Genomic DNA, 24896 nt, shown 5'->3' with positions numbered 1-24896 from the left:
GGCTGGGGGAGGGCGGGAGGCGGCTGGGGACCCTCGCCTGGGCCCCCGGAGTGGGGAGGGGACCGCAGCTACTGACCCCAGCCCGGCGACCGAGCCCGCTTGGCCTCAGGTACGTCGATGGCGCCGGTTCTTCGAGCCTTCGGGGACCTCGAAAAGTTTGCCTGAGGGCGGGATCTGGGACGCTGGGGCCCCGCCGTGTCGGGGTTGGGGGCCCAGGGAATGGTGGGAGAGCCGCGGCGTGTTGAGTCCCGCCCTTGCCTCGCCCCACCGCGTGTGTGTTGGGAAAACCGGGCTTCTGAGCCGGGGTTAGAAACGGAATCGAATTCCCGAGCCAGGGTGGGAGGCCAGTTTTCCCGCGCCCCGGGCCGCGGGCGTTCCGTGACAGGGCCGATCGTGACAGAAGGCCCCCAAAAGCTCGGTGCTCGAGGGCGGGAGGTCAGACCGTGTGGTGGCGGGGCTGCCAGATTGATCGGGCGGCCCCTAGAGCCTCTGGGGCCAGGCGCCTTAGTGTAAAACACACACTCACTAGTGTAAAAGAGACGCGCGCGCGCGCACACACACCTATGACTTGGATGATTGGATCGCCAAAATAGAGACCTCTTGGCAGGGGCCAAAGTTTCCGTGTGAGCAAGAGTCCAGCCTTCCCGCTCCCGCGTTCCCGCTCTCCCGGTTTCTCCCGCCTCTCCGTTCCCTCCTCTGCTGCGGGCGAGGGGATTTAGCAGCCACGCAGCGCGGGGTGCCATGCCGGCAGCGCCTTGCTTTGGGGAACTGCTGAGGCGGTATCCGTTTTATGAATTTCTCGTCTCTCCGCCGCACCCTAATTCTTCTGCTCTTTCCTCGGGACTGTGTGTAGGTACATGGCCTTCCTGACCAGCGTCACCTCCTGACCCCTTGGTACCTCAGCTCAGTCGCGTTCTCCCTGGCTACCCCCCCCCCCACACCCCGCCCTGGGATTTGATGGTAGTTTGATTCCTGCCCCTCATCCCTATGCTCGAGATAGAGGCCTGTCTGGTCCTGCAGCTTCTTCTGGTTAATGTTTGACAGTTCATTGTGGCTAATCATTTTAATTAGCTCTTAAAGTGGGGAGGAACAGTTAACCTTGGACTTCTCGATTTTGGCCTGGTGGGGCCTCAAATGGGAGGAGTGCTAGGGAGGTGGGGAGGTAGGAGCGGAAGTGAGGTCACCACCCCAGGGCCTGAGCCACCACTGCTTGGCCCCAACAGCTGGTGGGCACGCCCATCAGGGACTCACCCCCTGCAAGCTGACCCCTGGCCTGAGTGCCAGGTTGGAGAGGGGTGAAGGGAAGAGATCTAGATCTCCCCCTGGGGGAGACAGGACACTTTGGCACTAAAAATACCTAGGGAACACAGACGCCCGGTGAGAATGCAAATCCCTCTTCCCAGTTAGTTGCACAGGGTTTTACCGGTTAGAAGGCACTTTCTCAACCAATGATTCAGTGGACCCAAAGCAGAAACAGCCTAGTGAGGGAGCTGTCTTGAGTGAAGTGAAAGACTTAACAATCTTGGAGGACTTGTTATCCTGGCTGGTGTGGGGAAGAGGCTGCCTTGCATGTGGTTGTTTCTGGGGCCGGGTTCTGTTCAAAGCCTGGGATGTTTTTTTGGGGGGGGGTTGTTGAGCAGGCTCCACGTTGCCACCCTCACCCAGCCTCTAGCTGTGAGCCGAAGGAGTGGCTTGTTTGCAACTATGTCTGGCATTCCTCCCACTGCTGCACTGTTTGCTCGGTAGTTGCTCTGGAACTGGCGCCCACCCCTGGACAAGCTGGGGGCCTGAAATCCACTTTCCCCCTGCCTAGTGCTAAGTGGTGGCACAGTGGCTTCTGTCTTCTCCGTCTTATGTTGGGATCTAAAAATGAGGGTGCTGTGGTCTGTCATTCACAGACCTGATTGATAGACTATCGAAAAATGCCCCTAGCCTGCAAAATTCAGGGCTTTTGTCTCTGAAGAGGCCCCGCCAGGCGCAGGCTGAGGGGATTGCTTTCCCCGGGAAATCCCTGCTCCTAAGCTTGGCCTTGGCCCTTGCCACCCCCCACCCCCAACCCCAACTTTCTCATTTTACTTTCCATCCCTAGAGCCAGACTGTCTGGGTCTAAAACCCAGCTTTGTTATTTACTAGCTATGCAATCCCAGGCAATTGTATGCCTCAGTTTCCCCATTTGTCAAATGAGCCCTACCTCATAAGGTTGCTCCGAAGATGAAATACATCAATACACATAAGCTGCTTATTAGAACAGTGTATGGCGCATAGTGAGCACCAACCAGCATTATGGTATTACCTAATACAGTGCCTAAAACTCATTCCACTCAACAAACATTTGCCAAGAGCCAGTCCCCATAGCGGGCATCAGTGAAGTGGCAGCGAGAAAATATGGAGTTGAAGAAGATGCCACATGCCTTCCAGGGTTGCGTATAGCTTCTGTTGTAGGCCAGAGTTGGGGTGCAGGGTGTGGGAGGGAGCCAGGGAGAGCGTCTAGGTCATCTATATGAATAACCATAATTCTTTTTTTTTTTTTGACAGAGAGAGAGACAGCCAGTGAGAGAGGGAACACAAGCAGGGGGAGTGGGAGAGGAAGAAGCAGGTTCCCAGCGGAGCAGGGAGCCCGACGTGGGGCTCGATCCCAGGACCCTGGGATCATGCCCTGGGCCGAAGGCAGATGCTTAATGACTGAGCCACCCAGGCGCCCCATGAATAACCATAATTCGAAGTCAGGCTGGAATACATGAGCTAGTGTGGGGATCCAGGCATCCCAGACTTGGAGGCTTCTCCTTGCCTGGGGACCCTAGCTGGGTTCTGGTCTGGATGCACCCTTTGAGCTGTTTTGGAAATTGGATAAATGGTGGGGAAAGGGGGACCTGGTTGCTTCATGGGCTGCAGGTAGCATGATTTGTTGGGTCCCAGGGCAGGACGGCATTACTTAGCACACCCCCCAAACATCCCTCTAGCCCTCTGGCACACCCCCACCACCTCTCGGAGGTCCCCTGCTGAGCTGAGAAGGGCTTAGGGCAGCCTTCTCTTCTCAAGCTTGGGCCAGACCCCAACCTGGGCTTGGTTATCTCTCCAGGATTCCTAAGCTGCAAAGAGGTTTTTGGTTTCACTGCCAATTTATTCCCTTTGTGGTTCTCAGACTGAAAACTAGTTCTGCAGGGGAGAAAGGAAGCTCATCCGAGGTACCCAGAATCCCATGGGCACTTTCCTAGAGGTCAGGGGCTTTTCTCATCAACACCAACCTGCCTACAAATCTCTGGCTGCTGAGCCTCGCATGGCCGGTAATAGTGGCTGCGCCAGTAATGCCCTCTAGCTCAGGCCCCAGTGCTGGTTGCCAAGGAACTGCTGGTCGGGGTGCTCATGAGGGTTCTGACCTCACAGGGGCTGCTGAGTTTCAATTCAACAGCCATTTATTAACACCTACTGTGTGCCCAACCTGTGCTAGGCGCTGTGGAGGAGACGAAGGAAGGAGGTGGTGGGGGAAAGATGACTAAGACACTGAAACAATCAGAGGCGAGGACAGGCAGCCAGATCAGTGGCTGGTCAGGTGCTAATTGTGCTTCTCGGAGCAGGGGCCAGAGGCGGCCAGGGCTCTGAGGCCAGGGCTCTGAGGTTGGCGGTTGGAGGAGGGAGGGAAGGCTTTGTGAGGCGCGAGCTAGACCTTGAAGGAGGGGCGGGGCAGTGCGGGGGAGATTTGGCTGGGCAGAAAAGGGAGAAAAGACGCCTTTCTCTGTCTTCCCTAGCTACAGACTGACCTTCGAAGCCTGAATAATTGTTTGGCAAATGCATGTCACATAAAGGACCAGGTCAGCCAGTGTGGGTGGCTCAGAGCAAACCCCCGATCTCCACTCCAGGAGATAGAAAGTGGCCAGCCCAAGCCCGGAGCCCAGGGAGCCCAGCATGTATTGATAAGACACAAAGGATAGGCAGGCTTCCCTGCCACCCAAGCTGAGGGGATTTCATTTTGAGCTCCCCACCCCCACCAACACACACACACACACACACACACACACACACACAGACACAAGCCCTGGGGGAGGTGGGTGGAGAGAGGGGAAGAGAGGTAGAGGGCACTGAAGGAACTGGAAAACTGACAAACCAGTGGTGTTCACAGCGGGCATGGGCTGGTTGGGTCCCACCTTTCCCTAGGGTTCTGGGATTTCTCTGAAAGCCGGGAGGTTCCGGTGGAAGACAGATTTTCATTTCTTCTGTCAGTTGGGAACCCAGGAGTCTAGAGAGTCCCACATATTTCTGCTCAGACCACCTGGGCAAGGGCAAGGACTAGCCATATATTTGTTCCACTGCTTCTGTGTCTCCCATGGCTGAGTGTAGAAAGGAACCTATTTTTTGCTGCCTTTAACTGGAGAAAAACAGCCGGACACACACATATCCTTCCCTCCCCCGCATCATTTTTCCTCTCTCACTGCCCTCTTTCCCTGCCCCCTCCCCGGCACGTTGCAACACCACGGGGACACACTAGAGTGCCCTGACTTCTTGGCTGGGAAATCATGTCCTAAGGTGAGTTTTTTGGCAGAGACCCCAGCCTTCTATAGGAGGAGAAGGAGGCTCAAAGAAAGGTGTTTCATGCAAAAGGGTCTGCAACGGAAAGTGCTGGAACATTTCTTAAACCAACAAGAAGAAAGAGGTTAAGCAGCTTGCCCAGGTTGAGCAAGCTTTGCCTTAGGTTCCCACCTTCCTGGTAGACCATTTTATTGTTCCAATGCTGGTACTTCCTGCTTCTCAGTCCATCTGCCCTTCCTGAAGCTTCCTTTCCTCTTCTGGTCTAACCCAATATCCTTCCAGAGAAGTGTGTTGTCTAGAAGGGGGGACAGCACAGGCTCTCTGTGTTCTCATTCTAGACCTACTGCTGACTGACTGTGTGAGTATGGGCTAGTCACTTCACCACGCTGGGTTTCAGTGCCCACCTCACAAGTTCGCAATGAGGATTAAGTGAGATACTGCATGTGAAGCCCTCAGCATGGTGCCTGGGACATAGTTACTGTCCCACAGGTGTTAGCTGTTGTTATTCCTGTGGCTGTTGTTGTCGTCACTTCCCTTCACACACCCTTGACTTTGCCAACTCCAGGGATCAACCACTTCTCTGGCAGTGTTGGCAGGGCCTGCCATACCCATTCCTAAAACTGAGAGGGAGATTTTCCGTACCTTTCTGCTAACGCTTTGTTAAGTCTGCCATCACACAGAGGAAGGAAGGGACGTGGAAGAAGATGTGTTTGTGGAATAGTTTTTCCGAGTGGTGGGCAGTGGTCCTTAATGTTTTTATTAACATTGCCATCTTTATCTCTTCGCTACTCTCCTCTTGAGTATCATTTGCTGCAGGAATAAGAAGTTAGTTCCTTTGAGAGAAGGCCTCATGTTGCACCCCTGACAAGAATTTAGCAACCATCGGTCTGTTGTTATTACCCTGCTGAGTGTAGAGTTCTGGGAGCCAACTGACCAGCCACTCCTCACTTTCTCCTTCCTTTTACTAGAATTAGATGATGTGTCCATTCTGGGCCAATGCCCAGAGGCCTCAGGTTGGAGCTGGGGCACTGTGTTTGCCTAGAAGAGTTCCCAGGGGGCTGTGTGCCATCCCCATTCGAGGCCTCCCAGAAAGTACTTTGGAAGTTCCATCTGCCATCAGTTGGATTGTGTTTGCCCAGGAAAAACTGGACCACCCATGGACCACCCCTGAGCTACTTACTCAGTCCCTTGGTCTCCGCCCCTCAGGTTAGAACTGCTAGGCCTTGGGGGATGGGAGAGTGGGCAATTAGTCTTAACCTCCCCAAATTCCCGATGACCTGATAGCAAGGAGGTACTTAGACATAGATTTAGGAGATAATTTGTCTTTTTCCCATAATGCCCCCAGAGGATAAAAGAGGCTAGTTCAGCTCTGCCGATTCTGTGAGAATCCATGCACAGAAAACACCTGTCTCATTACATTAGGTGACCACTTTCTTGGTGCCACACTGATCAAAAACAACAACAACAAAAACCACCACAGCAGTCTCAGCCTCCTGCTCTGAAGGATCTAAACCCCAGTTCTAGATCTGTAGTAATACACATGCACTTAACCCCATAGTGGGCTATTTGCATACTGTAATATGGTTGCCATTGTAATGATAATTAGCACCTCTATCTCGGTACATAATTATCCTTTCTTTGTAGTGATTAAAGAGCAATTCAAGACTGTGCAGGATTAAGAGACTCTAGTCTCCTAGCAAGTTTGATGATTATAATACAATATTGTTAGCTATATTTACTATTCTGTTTATTAGAGCTCTAGGGCTTATTTACTACTCATTGTAATAGTTTGCATCTTCTAGAGTTTTATGTAATGGAATCATATACTACGTACTCTCTTTTTTCTATGGCTTCTTTCATTCGGCATATTTAAGATCCGTCCGTGTTGTTACATACATCCATATTTTATTCCTTTTTATTGCTAGGTAGCATTCCATCGTATGGAGCTACCACACATTATTTATTCATCAGTTGATGGACATTTGGTGCCTTTCCCCCCCATGTTTGGCTATTACAAACAAAGCTGCTATGAACATCTGTGTACAAATCTTTCCATATAGCTACATATGTCCTTTTCTCTTGGTTAAATACCTAGGAGTGGAATGGCTGAATCATACAATAGTTGTAGGTTCAACGTTTTAAGAAACTGTCAAACTTTTTCCAAAGCGGTTGTACTCTTTTACATTCCGGTCAGTAGTGTGTGAGTTCCAGTTGCTCTGTGTCCTCACCAACACTTAGTGAGTCTTTTTAATTTTAGCCTTTCTAATAGGTGTGCAGTGGTATCTCATTGTGGTTTTAATTTGTACTTCCCTGAAGATGTACTTACTTGTCACCAATATATCTTCTTTGGTGACGTATTTGTTTAAATCTTTTGCCCATTTTTAAATTGATTTGTTTGTTTTTCTTGTTGAGTTTTGAGAGTTCCTTTTAGATTCTGGATACAAGAACTTTATCAGATGATACGTGCTTTGTAAAGGTTTTCTCTGAGTCTGTGGCTTGCCTTTTCATTCTCTTCATAGTGTCTTTTGAGGAGCAGAAGGTTTTAATATCGATGAAGTCCAACTAATCAATTTTTACTTTTATGGATCATACTTTTGGTGAGGTTTCTAAGAAGTCTTCACCTAGCCCAAGGTCACAAATATCTTATGTTTTCTCTTATAAGTTTTATAGTTTTAGGCTTTACATTTTGGTCTTTGGTCCATTTTGAGTTAATTTTTCTATATAGCAAGAGGTGTGAATTCACATTCATTTTTTTCTTTTTACATATGGATATCCAATTATTCTAGTACCATTTGTTGGAAAAGCTATTGTTAGGCTACTGCAGTTGTCCTTATATATGTGGGCTTATTTCTGGACCCTGTATTCTGTTTGTTTTTTTTTTAAGATTCTATTGATTTATTTGAGAGAGAGAGAGCACAGGAGCAGGGGCAGAGGGAGAGGGAGAAGCAGGCTCCCTGCTAAGCAGGAAGGCTGATGCAGGGCTTGATCCCAGGACCCTGGGATCATGACCTGAGCCGAAGGCAGAAGCTTAACGGACTGAGCCACCCAGGCGCCCCTCTACATTCGTTCTGCTGATTGATCTGTTTATCTTTCCACCAGTGCCAATTTTTTTGATTACTGTAACTTTATAATCATTTTTGTTATTTTTCAAAGTCGTTTTTGCCTATTTTAATTCTTTTGCAATTTCATATGAATTTTAGAATGAGATTGTCAATATCATTTTCTTTTAATACTCAGATTTATCCTACTTACAATAATTGTTATAACAGGTATGTTTGGCTGTGCTTTTGTGATCTTATTTTATAATCATGGGTGACCCTGATGTAACTGTCACATTAGAAGATGCTTAATCTTTTCATTGATATTCTTCAGCTAAAGAGTTCCATAAGTTTACAAAGTTATGTATTTGCAAAATAGGACTGTATTATTTGCCCTTCATTTATGAACCACGTTTGGTGACTGGGTCCATAATTATCTGCTCCAAAAATCATTTTATAGATGCTAATCATATCCCTTTCCAACCTTTTCTGTCTAGACAACATAACACCTCTTTTTTAAAAAACCTGGGTGCCTCATTTGGTTAAGCATCTGACTTCAGCTCGGATCATGATCTTGGGGTCCTGGGATCAAGCCCCATATTGGGCTCTGTGCTCAGTGGGGAGTCTGCTTGTCTCTCTGTCCCTCCCCCGGCTAGTGCTCTCTCTCTTTCTCTCTCTCTCAAATAAATAAATAAAATCTTAAAAAAAATAAAAAAGGTTTTCTTCATATAGTTACCCTCACACCCCATTCTTTTTTTCTTTCAATATTTATTTATTTATTTATTTATTTATTTATTTATTTATTTTTGAGAGAGAACGCAAGCCAGGGGTGGGGGCAGAGGGAGAGGGATTGAGAATCCCAAGCAGCCTCTCTGCTGAGCATGGAGCCAGTCTTGGGGCTTGATCGCAAGACCCCAAGATCATGACCCTAGCTGAAATCAAGAGTCAGACTCCTAACCAACTGAGCCACCCAGGCACCCTACATACCCTATTCTTCTGAATTATTTTAGGTCTTAGACCTGATCCAGGATCATGAAATCTTTCCAGACAGTCCAGTGATGAGATCAGCACCTAATATTCCCAGGGTGGAAACACCAGGATTTTGTACAAAGGGAGATGAGCTGATTGATCATCAGCTACCTTCTCGATGCAGCTTGGAACAAATGACTCTAGCTGGTGTATGCTTCCCCAAACAGAGACAGGGAGCAAGAGAGGCCAAGTAGTATTTGAGGCTGGAGACCTTTGTCCCCCAACTCCATCCCTATCTCCACCCTTAGATTATAGCTCTCAGATCTGTCAGGACCTTGGGTCTCTATTGTAGAGATCTCACTTGGACAGACACTTTATGTGAACTTAATTCATGAGTGCCCAGATCTGTGCTAGAATCAGGAGAAGAGCTAGGTCTTGGTCCCATGGATTTGACTGCCTGTTGGGGAAACAAGTTACACACATGAAATAATTAAAGAACAGTTCAAGCCTCTGTGGCATTAGATCTTGTGCTCAAATTTGGGCTATCAGCATTTAGAAAAGGGGGCTCCATAGGTGTGCACTCTACTTATCAGGGTGCAACCAGCTCCATGGGTCTGGGGACCTTGGTTGGGACCTTGCTGGATGGGCATTATTTGATTAACCAAAACAGAGCAGCAAGGGCATGGCTGGCCTGAGAAACTCCATGAATGAGCCTGGAATGTTCCCTCAGGGGACCATGAGGAGACCACTGGGCTTCAAGCCCAGGCTTGAGTTGGGAAATCATGGGAAACAATGCTGAGTAGGTAGGGTGGGGTCAGACTGTGAAGGACCTTTGGAAACCAAGCAGATGAGTTTGGATTGTAAACCTCTGCCAAGTACGGCTGGTATGGCCACAGCCATAGATCTAAATGTGTGCCCTGGAGTAGGAGTTGGCGACAGCTCAAAGACTGAGGGAGGAGCTCGGCAGAGGCAGGGCCACGACTGGAACTTCATCTTCCTTACACCCAGTCAGTGGGCTTTCTGCTGCACCAGGCCTGGTTGTTAGCTTTTCGAAGGCTTTCACATCCACTCCATACAGCTTCCTAACAGGGACCACAGGCAGGGGGAGTCGGTGGTGAAGGCCAGATCGCTCCATGGCTGATGGTGTGAGGGGAGGCAGAACCCCTGAGAAATATCCACCTGGCCCCAGAGCCACTCTCTAGACTAAGGCAGGGTAGCTCCAGATGGCCTTTTTCAATGAAAATGTGTTAGGAGAGAGGTGATGCATTAACCTAGTATCACCCACTAACACATTAACACTAAATGGTTTGTGATTTTTCAGAGTGGTAGTGAAGTCATTCCTGGGGAGATGGGATGGTGGCCTATGGAGTCCGGGCTGCTACTAGGGTCAGTCAGAGAGCTCTGGGTAGCATGAGGTCTATACTGGAGAAGGGGACAGGAGGTCCAAGGCTGTGGGAGCCATGTGACTTGGCATGCCTGTGGTTACATAGCCCATTAATGGCAAAATTGCCTTAGCAGAGGTTTTCCAAACTTGCCCACCCAAGAGCCCCAAACTATTGATTTATATCCTAGAGGCCTAGAAGGACACAGTCTCATAAATTTTTTTGAAGTATGGCATTTTATCGTAAGTGTGACTGTTGCAAACTACTGCCTAAATATATTTAAATTGACTTATCAGCAAGCACCATGGAAGCTGCTGAAAGACTCACCGGGTTGCCTGCTGTGTGGCTTGGTCAGCTTTAGCAAGCAGGCCCTGTCTCTGTGTGACCTGCTTCTGGACAGATCAGAACTTACACTTTCAGGATCTTTGCCCAAAGTGCTGGAAGGCATATCCGCCACCTGCAGCGTGTTCATTTGCCTGCTGTCCCCATCCCTGTCCCCCTCAAACTTACTTGATGGAAAAATCTAAGCCCTTGTGTCCCTGGGGAAAGTCGTTGTACTTGCTCAGTGGTTAGCTCTGGCCTTATCGCAGCCTTTGGTGGGTGAGTGGATCCCAGGGTGGGATGGAGACAGTGTGGAGCTCATGAGACTCTGAAGTGGGTATGGATTGGCTGAGGCTGTGCCCACAGATTCCCTAGCCTTCCCTCCTCCACCACACTCCCCCTGTCGCCCCTCATTCTGTCCCTCCTTTAGCTTGGAGTGTTTACAGTACTTCCAGTTAGAAAAAAGAAAACCTGCCTGTACTCTCAGAGCCTAGGGTTGCCCCTGTTCATCTCTTGGTGGCTGAGAACAGAAGAGCCGTCAAGGCCTCCAGGCCAAAGTTATCCTTCTCAGTGACCCAAGCATCTCATTCCTGTCCCCATAGCCTGCAGATAGAGATGATGACAATATACAAAGAATGCATGCCCTCCCCCAGCTTGGGCAAGGTGGAGAAAGCGCTATGAATATTCAGATTTCACTCCGGCAGGCAGCAAGCCTTCATCCACACCCCCAGCCTGCCAGAGGTGCAAGGGGGGGTTCCAGGCTCGAGTGCCTGTAGTGACGAAACCACAGCAGGTAGGGCCCTGGGCAGGCTGTCTGGGCTGGGCGGGGCGGGGCAGCCGGCTGGGTGAGGCCCAGATTCCCCAGGCTGATAAGACAGCCTGTAAACACCCAGCAAGGGGAGGGGGCAGAGGGCAGGCGACCAGATGGCAGGAGAAGGGGGGAACCGGAGCCCAGGGCTAGCGGCAGGAAGTGGGGCTTGATGTGGAAACATCCTGTCCAGCAGGGGCTAGACCAGTGGCCATCAGCGATCACTCCCTCCACCAAGGAGGCAAGCTCAGCACAAGGTGGGGCTGCCTGGGCACCAGGCCAAGAACCTGGTTCCCCACATCTCCAAAGGACATGATCAATGGGTCTCTATTATGGGTTATTCTACCACCTAACACTGCTGGTGGGGGGGAGAAATCAGGACCGAGCTACCTGCCCCCGGCTCCCCCACCCCAACCATGGAGAAACTCAGCAGAGAATTTGACTCTCACAGGGAAGTCCTGGTCATCACTATCAGCGAGAGCATCGATTGGAACACCTAATTGTGTCCAAGACCTCCTGCAGCCCTCTGAGAAGAAGCACATATTTGACACGCCATTCTGTTTCATCTTGTAGTACTTTATAATTAGAACCTCAAAGGGTCAGAGCTTGTGGGGACTTCTGCAAGGGAGCACCAGACTCATTTGCTTGACTTTACAGATGGGAACACCGGGATCCAGAGAGGGCCAGGGACTTGGTGACGCTATGGCAAACCTAAATTAAAGCCCCTGGTCTACAGCATTTCCCACTGCCTACCCTATTGCTTTAGGCCCAACCACCAGCCCTCATGCATGCGGCTGGTCCTGCTTTGCACACTCGCTCAACCTCAGCATTTATCCTTGCTCAGGGTTGTGGGGAGGCTGGTAGGAGGAAAGATCCTCAAAATCAGAAATCAGAAGTCTGGAGTCTGCCCTGAACTGCTCTGTCAACTAGCACATGGCTTTGAGTGAGCTGCTGCCTCTCTCTGGGCCTCATTTTTGTTTGTTTTGTTTGTTTGTTTGTTTGTTTGTTTGTTTTAAATAAGAGTTTAATTAGGGGCATCTGGGTGGCGCAGTTGGTTAAGCGTCCGACTCTTGATTTCAGCTCAGGTCATAATCTCAGGGTTGTGAGATTGAGCCCCCAGTCAGGCTCTGTGCGCTGGGCATGGAGCCCGCTTAAGGATTCTCTCTCTCCCACTGCCCCTCCCACCCTCAAAATAAAAAAATAAAAATAGTAATAACAGTTCAATTAGATTTAGTTCATTACCATACAATTCATTATACACTCAAAGTATACAATTCAGTGGCTTCAGTATAGTCAAAGAATTGTACTTCCATCACCACAATCCATTATAGAATATTGTCATCACCCCATAAAGAGACTCTATACCCGTTAGCAATCACTCCCCATTTTCTGCCATCCTCTGGGCCTCAGTTATGAAGAGATACTTGCTACAGATGTATTTTGGGAGAAAAACCCAGCAATATTGATTAGGTAAATGGGCTAACCCAGCTTACTGGGAATTTAGATAGGAAGAGAACCTACCTCAAGAAGAATAGGGTGGGCCTGGTGATAAGCCCCTGACCATGGGCCTGCCATCTATGAGGTGCTTAGGGCTGACTTTCCATAAATATTTGAATGAACATGTGAATCAATACCCCGAGATAAGAGCCCAGACTTACATTATGTGTAAGCTGAGAGCAAGTGTATATTTATGGGGCAGGACCATGACATGGGCACTCCGGGTCTGGATCCAGGAACTCTCTGGAAACTGTAGGCTCCTTGAGGTAGGTATAGGAATAGAGTCAGCATCCTTCATCAACAGATCTGGAAGCCTCCTATTCCACTTCCTCTTCCTCCATAGTGGGCCACAGGGGCTCAACTTGTCACCATTTGGGTGCAGACATGGCCCAGAAAGTTAGGATTCACTTATTAGATGGAGCCTTGGTTGGGATTGAGGCCCTGAAGTGGTTGGGTTACAGTCCTGGGAAGCTTTTGTTGAAGGAGCATCACAGAGGTCCTGAGCCTTCAAAGTTGTGTGTTGTGAGTGAGCCCTGAACTAGGGATCTGAGCAAACGGTCACCAGCATGGGACAGTGGGAAAGGCACAGACTTTGAGATCAAGGGCACACAGCCCGGGTTGGAGTTCTGCCTCCATTCTTTTTTTTTTTTTGACTGGGAAAATTATTTTGTCTGGAGGTATGGACGGATGTCTAGTCTCAGAACTTCTGGAGTTGCTTCTTGATGCTGGCAGCCTTGCTGACCCTAAGCATGTTGAAGAGCACAGTCTTGCGCAAGGGCTGGCACTCATCCACTGTGACAATGTCACCAATCTGGAGGTCCCTGAAGCAGGGGACCGGTGTAAAGACATGTTCTTGTGGCATCTCTCAAAGCAGTTGTACTTTTGGATGTAATGGGTGTAGTCTTGGTGGATGACAGTGGTCCTCTGCATCTTCATCTTGGTCACCATGCCAGACAGAATCTGCCCTCAGATGGAGACATTACCAGGCAAGGGTCATTTCTTGTCAATATAGGCACCCTTAGTGGCCTCCTTGGGTGTCTTGAAACCCAGACCAATGTTTTTGTAATATCGCGGGAGTTTCTTGCCAGTTTCTCCAAGCAGGACCCTCTTCTTATTTTGAAAGATGGTCAGCTGCTTTTGGTGGACACCCTCTGTCCGAATGTCTGCTATCTTCTCCTCCTGAAAAAAGGTCTGCCTCCATTCTTGACAGGCGGTGTGACCTTGGTCATGTTACCTAATCTTTTCTGAGCCTCACTTCTGCTGTTTTTAAAACGGAACTATTAAAATAGGATTATTACTAAAAAAGATTTCACTGAAAATGAAGTTCAGAGAGCATAGTAGTTAGAAATAAATCTAGGTTCTAACCCCAGCTCCGCCACTGACTAGCTGCTTTGTAAGGATGTTGTAAGAATTAAAGGAGATAGCCTAGGTGAAGTGCCTGGCACAACGCCAACCCCCTAGCTCATACCCAACAAGTGTAAATCCCTGCCACCTTCCGTATGCACCACCCTGTCACCCTGTAATTTTTACTGTTTGGCCCCTCTCCCCAGATGCAGAGGGAACAACTTGGAAGTGCTATCAGAGGGCACAAAAGAAAATCTTATCCACATTTAAACAATACCCACACCCCTCTGCTCCTCCCCCAGTGGGCCCATGGCGAGGCCACAGTGGCCACACCCTCCATCCCAGGCCCAGCACTAGCTCAGATCGGTGCCAACCCCACAAGCACTTGCCCTGAGCTGGCACTGACCTCAAGTGCTTCCACACTCCACCCAGACTAGATGCGCTTTCCAGACACGTGCCACCAGCTTGGAGTCAGGCTTGTAACCAAACCCTGGCCCTGGGTTTGCACTGCAGATGTAGGGAGGGGCTGGCAGAAGCCCAGGTGCACATCCAGATGTTGTCTCCAAGGCTTCCTTGGTGTCCCCCATACCAGCTGTGAAGCAGTATTTACTCCGAATTGCAGGGGTGGAGAAGCAGGCTTGTGTGGGGCGCTATCACTGGGCCACTGGGTCCTATTTGCCCTGGGTGGGGGGTGGCGTGGAGGGAGAGGGGACAGGGAAAAGAGAGACTCTGTTCTCTTGACAGGAGGCCTGGCTGGGCAGGGCTCTCAGCCTAAGTCACAAAAGGATGACCTCTCAGAACTGAGAGAGGTATCAAGACCTCTTCCCATCCATTTTTTGTTGGCTCACCCAGTACCATCATGTCTAGGGGTCCCCTTAACTTCTCCTACTGCTGCTTGGACCTCATGGAACAATATCGTTACAGGGGGACCAACGAGATTGTGCCTAGCCATACACGGCCCCCATCCCAGGCATCGGGGCTTCTAGAACTATTATCATGTACTTGTAACCTGTCCTCAGGAGGACCGGCAGCTAGGCAGAGGTCCAGGGCCTCAGGCTTCTCCTGCTCCTCTGACCCATTGCCTTGGGAAGGCCTGGCAGAGCTGGTCACATGCCTGCAGGATCCCTCACAGGCACATAGCCCCAGTGCTAGGAGCTCCACCTTGCCAGGGCAACTGGGAGGTTTTTACAAATACAAGTCACCACACCAAATCAGTAGCAGCTATGGAATGTGATAGCTTCCTGTTCCATCACCCAGAAAATGCGGCTACCCTTGACCCACATGTACTATAATACTTTGTTCTCCATTGTTATCTCTGTCCATTGGTGCTGGGGACAAAATTATGCAAAATTGTCAAGGAGCATTGATTTCCGTGTCACCAGCCCCTCCCAGTTAACCCTTATCGTCAGCCTGCTTTCCCCAAGCTCTTGCTTCAGCCCATCACGCCATCCTAAGACCCCTGGGGCTGCTCCTCAGCCCTGGTGGACATTGACCTGAGCACATAGTCCAGTCTTTCATCCCATCCTCGAAGGCCAGGAGCATTCTGCACCCGGCCCCTCAAGGTGATAGCTAGGTAAGGTTGATAAACCCACTTCTCTTCCAGTAACAGGAGAGGGTTTGGCAGAGACAGCCGCAACTCCCTCCCAGTCCCCACGCCCCCCAGCCCAAGCAGGCTGGCAGTGGAGCTGTTGGGGCGTCCCCTTGTGTAGACAGCTGTCTCCTCAGCCTTCCTGTGAGGGATCCTCCCCTCTTCCCCTCAGGGCCCCTCCCCTCCCTGCACTCTCTGACTTGTGTGGGGCAGGGGCGGGGCGGGAGGGCCTGCAGGCCCTGAAGGGGAAACTGCTGAAACCCCTGGGACAGGAAGTGGCAGAGAGGGGCTGTTTCCTCTGGCAGAACAGGGGTGCGGTGAGAGCTGGCCCTAACCCCTACTTGACTGCCTGTCTGCCGCGGGCCCTGGGAGGCTGGGGAGAGCTGAGCGCCCTTCTTTCCTTGGCTCCGCCCCCACAAAAAAATGGATGCTCCTGGCCCACGGAATCGGAGGGGTGGGGGGCTCTCAGAGGAAGCCATCTCTACTTTGATGGGAGAGGACTTTAGAGAGAAGGGTAGACAGGTCAGCTAGAAGGGTAGGGTGGGGCGGGGCAGGTGAGTGTGGGGTGAGGGGGGCCCACAGTGGCAGCGGAAAACCACAGCTGGGCAGGGGGAGCCTTCTGTAAGCTCTTATGCTGAGAGAAGACGATCGGGACCGTGTCTGCTCAAAACTGTGTGAGTTGGAAATGCAACAGATTGCTGACTCTGAATCATAGGGCTAGAAAGGACCTTAGAGCATCCAGTCCAACCCCCTCACTGTGCCGCAGAGGAAACTGAGGCCCACAAAGCAGAAGTGACTTGCTCAGGGTGACACCATGGGCAGAGCCGGGGCCAGGATTTTCTTTCTGATGAAAATCTGCCGAGTTTGTGTTTGGTGTTCCACATCTCCTTCCTGGCACCTCTGAGTGCTCTGTGACATTCTTCTCAGAAATGAACTTAATCTCTTCACACTGAAGGGGTGTGAAGCCTTTAGTCCAGGAGCCAGTAAACTTGTCCTGCAAATAGATTGTAAATATTTTAGGCTTTGTGGCCCATATGGACTCTGTCACAACTCAACTTATAATGCAAAAGCAGCCACAGACAGTAGGAAAACCAATGAGCCTAGCCGCATTCCAATAAAACTTTATTTGTGGACACTGAAATTTGAACTTTGACTAATTCTCATGTGGCATGAAATATTATTCATCTGTTTATTTTTTCCTAATCATTAAAAAATGTAAAAACCGTTTTTAGCTCATGGGCCATCCAGAACAGACAGTAGTCTGGATTTGGCATGTGGGCCTTAGTTTGCCAACCCGTACTTTAGTCTAAGAAGTCAATCTAAGGTGTCGGGAGGAGGGGGAGAGAATATACTTGGTGGGGAGGAAGCAGGTAAGGCTGTGAAAAGGAGGTGACATTTGCTTCAGATCTTGACCTCTGTGTGGGAATTGGAGCTGCAAAAATTGGGGAAGGGCACAGCAGGCCTAGGGCATGGTGTGAACAAAGGCACGGAGGTGGGGAAGTTGCTGCAAAACTTAAATGTGTTCTGCACATGTGTGGCCTCATTGTTATTTGCCAGCCCTGGGTCTTTGGCTGCTGTCTGTTCTCACCAGAGGAAAGGGTTGGCTATATTGAGGATGCTGAGAGACAAAGAAGAAAGGTCCCCTGGGAGTCATAGCAACTGGCTGTGTGACCTTGGGCAAGTCATTTTTCCTCCCTCAGGAACTTGGTGTCTGCAGTTGGACGATAGGACGGGTAGATGCCATGATTTTTCAGGTCCCTTTTAACTTTGCTATCCTGGGACTCTGAGTCAGGAAGAGGCTTTGAGTAGTGTGGGTGAGGGGGAAGGAGGAACCCCAGGAGTTCACAGTGACATCAGAGCTCAAGCTGCCTCCCTGACTGCCTGAACCCTGATAGGCTGTCTTTCCACCTCCGCCCTGCACCCTCCTGTCCGTGCAGGGAACACTGGACTACCCTTTGCTTTTGCTGGCTTGGGAAGTGGCCAGTGGCTGGGGAGTGGTGGGGGTGGGGTGGGGAGGCATTTGGAAGGGGCACCAGAGCAGGCAACGAACTCAGCCCAGCCCCTGCCGTCTGGGGGAGTCCCAGATCTGAGCAAGGAGCCTCCGCGTCAGTTTCTAGGACACGGGCTGGCAGCGGCCTTGACAAAGAACATTGTCCCTTCAATAAAAGTTATCTGACTTAATATCCTGTTGGTGCCGAGTCACAGATTACCCCAGCTTCTAAAAAAACCCACTAATGAATTTAATTAGTCTCTGGTCAGTGTTTCTGTTACCCCCACGTCCCCCTACCAATGGAAGCAGGCAGGCCTTCCTGGGGGCAGGGGTGGGGTGTGTGCCATTTGAGGCCACCTTTCATTCATCACATGCCACTTTCTGCCACAGTCTTGTATCTGGGTTGCCAGCTTCACCAGCCAGGCCTGCTCCTTTGGCCACTGAACACCTGTAGAGGTCCCTCCTGCTGATGGGGTTTGTGTGTGTGTGTGTGTGTGTGTGTGTGTGTGTGTAGCAAAATGACTCTCCAGGTCCTCTTCTTCCACCTGGGTTTTTCAAGATAATCCCGACTTCAAAATGTCCAAGGCGAGCTCATCTTCTTGCCGTTATTTCCTGCCCCAATCACTTCGTATCTTTTAACAGTCTTTACAGTAAGAACAGGCTCCACATCTTGGGGTCCCTACAACTACTGTATTACCCCATACTCTGTCATTTTATTCCCTTGGGGTGGCTCTGGGCTTCACCTTCTGGGTTCCAGCTGCCCCACTGGGTCTCCTTCCATCTACTCCACTCATACACTCACACCAAACAGATCTGCCTAAAAAACTGCTTGCCTTAGGCCCCTCCCTTGCTCAAGAATCTCCAGGAACTCCCAGTAGCTATCTGTGTTAAGTTGAAATTCCAGCACCTGGTGGATCGTGGGCCTATGCACTTATCCATCTGATTTCCCTGACCTCCCAGCCAATCCCTCTCCCCCATAGCCAAGCTGGTTTCCTCTCTGTCCCGTGAGGTTTACAGTTGTTGGTTATGTCCTCCTTCGCCCTCATCTCACCCCACCATCTCCATGTCCCTGTCTTCCTACTCATCCAGGTAAAGATATGCTATTTGTCAAGTGACTGTAGTCAGAAGGACACAACTCAGACCAGGAAATTGAAAAACATGTTTGGGACATAAGGAGAGTTTTTACCTACATTAACTCACTGGCCTTGCACGACAACACTTTGAGCTAGGGAGGATGTCCCCATTTCACAGAGGAGGAACGTGACCTGGCCAAACCCCAAGGCAAAGCTGGATCTTCTCACGGGGAGGCTCATGCCCTTATGATCTGCAGGGACTTCTGGGGTCCCTTCCTAAGCTGTAGCTGGCAGCTCACCATACTGGGGTTCAGTAGCTGCTCTGGACTAGGCCCATAGCTTTCTTTCCTTCTTTCCTTTAGTGTGTTCTCCTTGTAATTGGCCTGTCCTCCACTTCCCAGAAGAGCTTAGTGACCCTCTTGGTGGGTCCCTGGGGCGGTAGAGATGAGGATGTGGATGTGGCCGCAGGCACCTCCAGGGGGTGCTCTTTTGGCTTTCTCAGGCAAGGCCCCTGGGAGTCAGGGCGGCTGGGGAAATAGGTTCACTTTGTCAGTAACCCTTCCCCCCTGACCCTCCTCCCCTATTGGGTCTTCTGTAGAGCTCTTCTTGCCACATAACCACAACCCCAAGGGCTGGGGCGGGGTGAAGGTGACGAGGACTGGGGACTGGGAGCACCTCTCCAACCAAAGTGGCCTGCCCCTCTCCGTGGGGCCCCCAGCCCCCACCAGGAGCCAGCCCCTTCAAAACCAACAACAAGAAGCCTCCAGCCCCACCCCGTCTATGTTCTGGAGCCAACGGGGACTTCCGGGGGCTTCACGGGGCCCCAAACCCCCTTTGCTCTCTGGGAGGTCACCTGAAACTCATCTTATGGATGAGTGATTTTTAATTTCCAAAATGCTTTCCCACCACCATCTTCATTCACCCAAGCCTCCCCAGTGAGCATCTACTAAACCTGGCTTAACCCTCAGCCGTCCCCCACTATAAGGACGACAGGAACCACAGCCCAGAAAGATGGCTGACTTTTCCCGGGTCTCACAGCTGGTTGGGATACAGCCAGGAGAGGGCTTCCTTCCTCCTCCCTGCAACCTGGGCAGCACACACGGTGGGTGGGGCGAGCTCACCGATCTCCTGGAGAAAGGGGGACCCTGCCACCTCCTACATCCCTAATCGCCCCCTCCACTGGGACACCTCAGGGCCTGGGAAGGTAGAGGCTAGACTGGAGCTACGAAAGGACAAGGGCAGTTGGAGATGAGCTCTGGGCCTCACTTACCATTGGAGTTGTGGCAAGCCCTACACTGGAAGCAGGCAGTGACCCAGGGCCGAGGAAGGAAACTGGGTTTCTTGTAAATAAGCAAAGAGAAACCCCAACCAACAGAGCTTGCAAAACCTTTATTTTTTTCCTCCCTCTTCCTGATTTCATTTCGAATGGAGGGGGTGGTGAAAAGGAATAGAGGAGAAGGAGCTGACAAAATAGTTGTGGCTGGGGCCCTTTTGCTGGGCATTTGCTCAAGGAGGAGGGCTCTGCTCGCTGATGGGAGTCAAGGCTGTGGGGGAGTCCCACGGACCGATTACTTCTGCTCGTCCATGGCTACAGACTGGACCCCTGGCTCTGGCCCTCTGACTCTTACATACCGCTGGTCACGTGGGGCAACATGCAAATTTGCTTCTGGATGACTATTAGCCAGAGGAGGGGCTGTTTTTAAGTAGAGGGTACAGCTGTTCCTGGGGTAGTTTCCATTTTGTTTGTGGTTGTGGGGGAGGGGCGTTGAGAGAGTGGGAAATGGCATGAAGGAAATTGTCACTTCCTTTCCAGAGAATTCCAGAAAGGTTTCATGGAGGACTGGGTATTTCAGGAGTGAGGGCTGGCTCTGAGAGGATGAGGAACTGGAGAAGGAGAACTCCGCTTTGTGGCCTGGCTGACCATCTGGCCCCCATGTTTCCTGGCGTGCGTGAAAATACCACGGGTGTTACTAGCAATTCTGTGAGAGCCATTGGCTTAGCTGAATGGGTGTAGATTTAAACTCGCTCCACGGAGACTGTGGATGTGGCTTTCACATAGGGGCTGCTTCCTGTATGCAGAGGAGGCCCAGATGGGTGGGTGCTGGACACCGCTTGACGTGCTCCAGTGACAGCCCCAGCAAGGGTCTGTACATCTGAAGGGGGCCCAGCTGTGATGACGCAGGAGCAGCCCAAACCACTTCTATTTTGCTATTTTGGTTTTGAAATGCAGTCAGAACCACAGTGAGCCAGAGGTGTGCATTTGCAGCCTGGGGATGTAGGCGCCTTCGCTTGCTTGCTCCCTCCTGTGGCACACATTCGCTCACACAGAGTGTCCGGGGCCATCTGCTCTCCAGACGCTTTGCTTTCAGCGCAAGTAGGACAGGCCCTGGGAGCCAGGGATCCTGCCGTGGCCTCCAGGGGAGTGAAGGGAGTGGAGCTCTTGCCACCCTGGGAGCTGACTCTAACTGGAGCCAGCTGTGATCTGTACAGTGATGGGGTGGGTGGGGAACTTCCCAGGCAAGTCTATGACTTGAGCCAAGTGTCTGTGTGTACCCACCTAGCGCCCCGCTCACCGTCAAGGCAGTGTCCGGGGCTCGCCACCGAAACCGTGTCTCAATGTGTCTGTAAGGACATCAGGGAGGAGCGCCCCTGGTGTGGGCCTCTCTGGCCTCCAGCAGGGCGGGCCTTCTGTGGTGGTGGTTTTTTTGGTTTCAGGTTCCTGGGAGAGAGAGGTTATTTTGAGGGACTTGGGGGGGTGGTTCACTCCTCTGCTGGGGAGAGTGAGTGAACATGCAAATGAGCCTCTCCCCACCTCTCACTTTCAAATCCTCAAACATCTGAGGGGGGAGGGGCAAAACTTTCTGGACTGGAAGGTTCCATGGTGGGGCTGGGATGGGAGTTTTCCTAGCCTCGGCCAAAAACGTAGGACAGCTACTTCCTCCCCCCTAGCTGGAGGCTGGAGCTCCGGCAGAACAGGACATCAGGCTCAGCCTTGGGTCCTGGGTGCAGCAGCCTCGCAAATGCCCCCAGTCCTGGGTCAGCAGAACCCGCACCAACCAAGTCCTGAATTTAGGTACTTAGACGTGTGGACCCTTAAAGAATGCAATTGGATTCGTCTCTTCTTTTATTTCAAAGCTCTCTGCATCGATGGCCAAGGATTCCATCTAGTACAGTGCGGGGCTCCCTTCCCTCCCCCACCACCTCCATATTCTGCGGCTGACGTTTTCTTCCTGGGAAACATAGGACTGACTTTTCCGTGGCCGAGGTAGGGGGGAGCCGCGGTGGCAGCCCGTCCCAGCCCCCGTGGCCGCAGACTGCTGGAGCCAGAACTAGCTCGGCTTCGTTGTTCTTCTTCTCACGAAGGCAGGAGTGGTGGAGGAGGAGCCCACGACAGAGCTTGTGGCACTGCTGGCCCGACCAGAGACCCTCGTGCACAGACCCCAAGCTCGGAACGCACGAGCACACCCTGCACACAAGTAAATCTGTGTGCACACCCACAGTGAGAACTGCTATTGTAAATTACAGTGCAAAAATATACAGTAACACACACACACAGAGCACACATTTCTCTCTCTCATAAGCCTGGGTATGCAGCACGCACCCCACAACCAATGTACGCACGGGTGTTTTTTTAGAGAGGGGCTGAGCAGGGAGAGGCTGAGGGGGGGAGAGAATCTTAAGCAGACTCCCTGCTGAGCACGGAGCCTGCCGCGGGGCTCGATTTCACAGTCCTGAGATAGCGACCTGAGCTGAAATCAAGAGTCAGATGCTTAACTGACTGAGCCACGCAGACGCCCCACATGGATATACTTCATGCCCAGAAAATACACCTCACTGGTACTGACTGATCAGTATCATTCATTCATTCGTTCGTTCGTTCGTTCATTCATTAGTTCATTCATGTTTTTGTTCTGCAAACATAAATTGAGTGCTACATGCGAAGCACAGTGCAAGGTGCTAACGTTTCACTGATGACCAACACAGTTGTCCCTGCCCTCAAGGAAGCCACTGCCTAATGGGAGAGGTCAGGAAGGTGCACAGAAGGTCTGCAGGCAGAGAGCACCAGTGAACTCACAAACATGAAGTGCTGTCTGTGAAGAGAAGCCAGAGATGAGCAAACCTGGAGGGAAGGGCTGCAGCGGAATGACCTCGTTGGGGGGAGAGGGGGCAGACACCGGAGTTTCGTGTTTAGACAAAGTGGGATTAGGTGAAAGTGATCCCTTTCATTTGATTAGTATGAGAATGCTTCCTGGGGGCAGACAGCGGCTTGAGGGAGGGCGGGGAGCTGCGGAATGCAGGCCTTGGGGCGCTTTGGCTGGAGGAGACAGACCTTCCAAGCATAAATGGCCCTGGGAGGCTTCTCAGGCGGTCCACAGGAGACCGGGTCACAGGCAGGGCCGGGTGGGGGTAGGGTGGGGTGGGAGGGGTGGAGCTCAGGCCAGACGATATTTTCCCCAGGCCTCCTCTTCATCCTAGCAGGGCTGTCTCATTGACCCAGAGGGAGACTCAGACCTGACAGGTTGAGTGGAGCGACTTCTTGAAGTTTTGTGTTGGGGGGGTGGTGGAAAGGTACGGGGAGGGGGGTGAGGGTGGGGGTGGTGAGCGGGCGGAGCCAGCCCTGTGGGCTAACGGAAAGGAAGTGGGAGAGGCCTGGGTGTCTCCTGTGGGGGAGAGCGGTCATCAGAGAGGTCACCCATGGTCCTCCTCCTTTTCCTCCCCTTTGCCCCTCTCTGAAGTTCCTCATTTCTTTCCGGGCCAGGAGAAGGCTTTGCCACCCTGGCACTGCCAGACCTGGAAGGAAGGTGTGTCAAGGAGGTAGGAGTCAAGTGTGTCGCTCCTGCTGTGGTGCGTGGACTCAGTTTTTCAGGTATTCGCGGTTGAACCGGGCTGTTCGGAGCCCCACCGCATGTCCGCACACACGAGGATACCATTAAAAACAACCTGAAGGGCCAGAGCTGTGGTACCTGCAAGTGGCAAAGCCAGGGTGCTCGGGAGGCGAGGAGCAGAGCGGGCCGGCAGGAGGGCCGTGGGGGTGGGAGCGAGACACGCGTGACACCACAGCAAACAGCTGGAGGCCCGGTGCACGCTGTCAGCACCAGAGGCACTGGGGAGAGGAGAGACATGTGGGCTGCGGCAGACAGGTTTCCTGGAAAAGTGAGGGGGGACTGAGCCAGCCCGGGAGGATGGGGAAGCTTCTGTGGGCCCCTCCCCGAGCTGGGGCTCTCCTCTCAAGTTCCCAGGGTGACAGTTCAGTCTTGAAATTGAAAGCAAAGCTGAACCAAGAGCGCAAGCCCACACAAGGCACAGAAGCCATCTTCTCCAGCAGGTGGCGGTGGTGGCGGAGCAGCGATAAGTGCGCAGGGCCTGTGGCCCACCTGTCTCTCTGTCTCGGGGCTCTCTGGGGGCGTGGCCAATTCCGAGAGTCTCCTCCCCAGGAGCAGGGTCAGACCTGCTCACAGTGAGACGTTTCTTCCTCTATAGACTCTGCCCTTCAGAGCTAAATGGCCCCCACTTCCAAGGTAGACGGAGCCAGGCAGGGTCTGGAAGAGCACCTGGTACCCATGTGTCCCTGACCCACACCCTCTCACACAAGATTTTTTCTGAGCCAAGGGAATTTTAAGGATTCTTCATGCTGCTGTCCCATCTGTAAGGACGGTTGGGGTGCCCTGATTTCCCCTGTGGCCACACCCTGGGGATTAATCTTCAGGGTGGAGAGAGCCCAGAGTCCCTCTATCTGTTACCTCCAGAGGAGGCAGGAGAGAACAGAAGGAGGATTCTTCACGGCCAGCTCAGGTGCAGACAGACAGCTGCTGACAGACTGACACTGAGGCTTGGCCATTTCCCACTGGATGCAACTCAGTTAACTTCCTCTTTTTCCTTTTTTTTTTTTTCTTTTTACCTGCCTCCTTTCTTCTTCTCCTCTCTTCTTCCAGCATCCTCCCCTTTTATCAGTCTGCTGGGTGGCAGGGTCCCTGCTGTTGGCTAGCCGTCCTGGGAACAAAGCTCAAAACAGGTGACTTACTCATTGCCCCTGTCTCTCCCTTCTCCCTAGGTCACTCCCATGGTTGGCCCAGCCCAGCATGCAGCCTTGAACCTGGCATAGGCCACCACCTACTCCAGCTCTCTACACCCCCTATTTGACTGTGACTCGGGGTATAGGCTCTAAGTTCCAAGGTACCTGAATAGCATCTCTTTGTCAAGAACACCCCCGCAGCTCCAGAGGGCCCTGCGAATCCTGCTGTCAGCTCTCTGAGAAGACAGCATGGCTATTACCTTGCAGCCCAGTGACCTGATCTTTGAGTTTGCAAGCAACGGGATGGATGATATCCACCAGGTATGGCCCCAGAGAACAGAGCCCGGTC

At 51.7% G+C, this 24896-nt stretch overlaps 1 protein-coding gene and 1 pseudogene across 5 annotated transcripts in view; one reads left to right on the top strand and one right to left on the bottom strand.

Annotated features, from left to right (window-relative positions):
* Positions 1-24896, top strand: part of ELF4 (E74 like ETS transcription factor 4) — a 46969-nt gene that overhangs the window by 8327 nt on the left and 13746 nt on the right. For 4 of the 5 annotated variants that reach the window (XM_057314413.1, XM_057314410.1, XM_057314411.1 and 1 more), the window contains exon 2: positions 24587-24868. In XM_057314413.1, coding sequence (XP_057170396.1) covers positions 24797-24868 — 72 coding nt within the window. In that variant the 5' untranslated portion in view covers positions 24587-24796. Of the gene's footprint in view, positions 1-2; positions 110-24586; positions 24869-24896 lie in introns of those variants that run through there. The other variant, XM_044391627.3, reaches the window with a different exon arrangement.
* On the bottom strand, positions 13237-14744 carry LOC113270998 (40S ribosomal protein S11-like; annotated as a pseudogene).

This window comes from Ursus arctos, chromosome X (assembly GCF_023065955.2).
Source record: "Ursus arctos isolate Adak ecotype North America chromosome X, UrsArc2.0, whole genome shotgun sequence".
NCBI classification, from domain to species: Eukaryota; Metazoa; Chordata; class Mammalia; order Carnivora; family Ursidae; genus Ursus; species Ursus arctos.
Note: the sequence above shows the minus strand (reverse complement) of the source record. Positions and strands in the feature narration are given on the sequence as shown.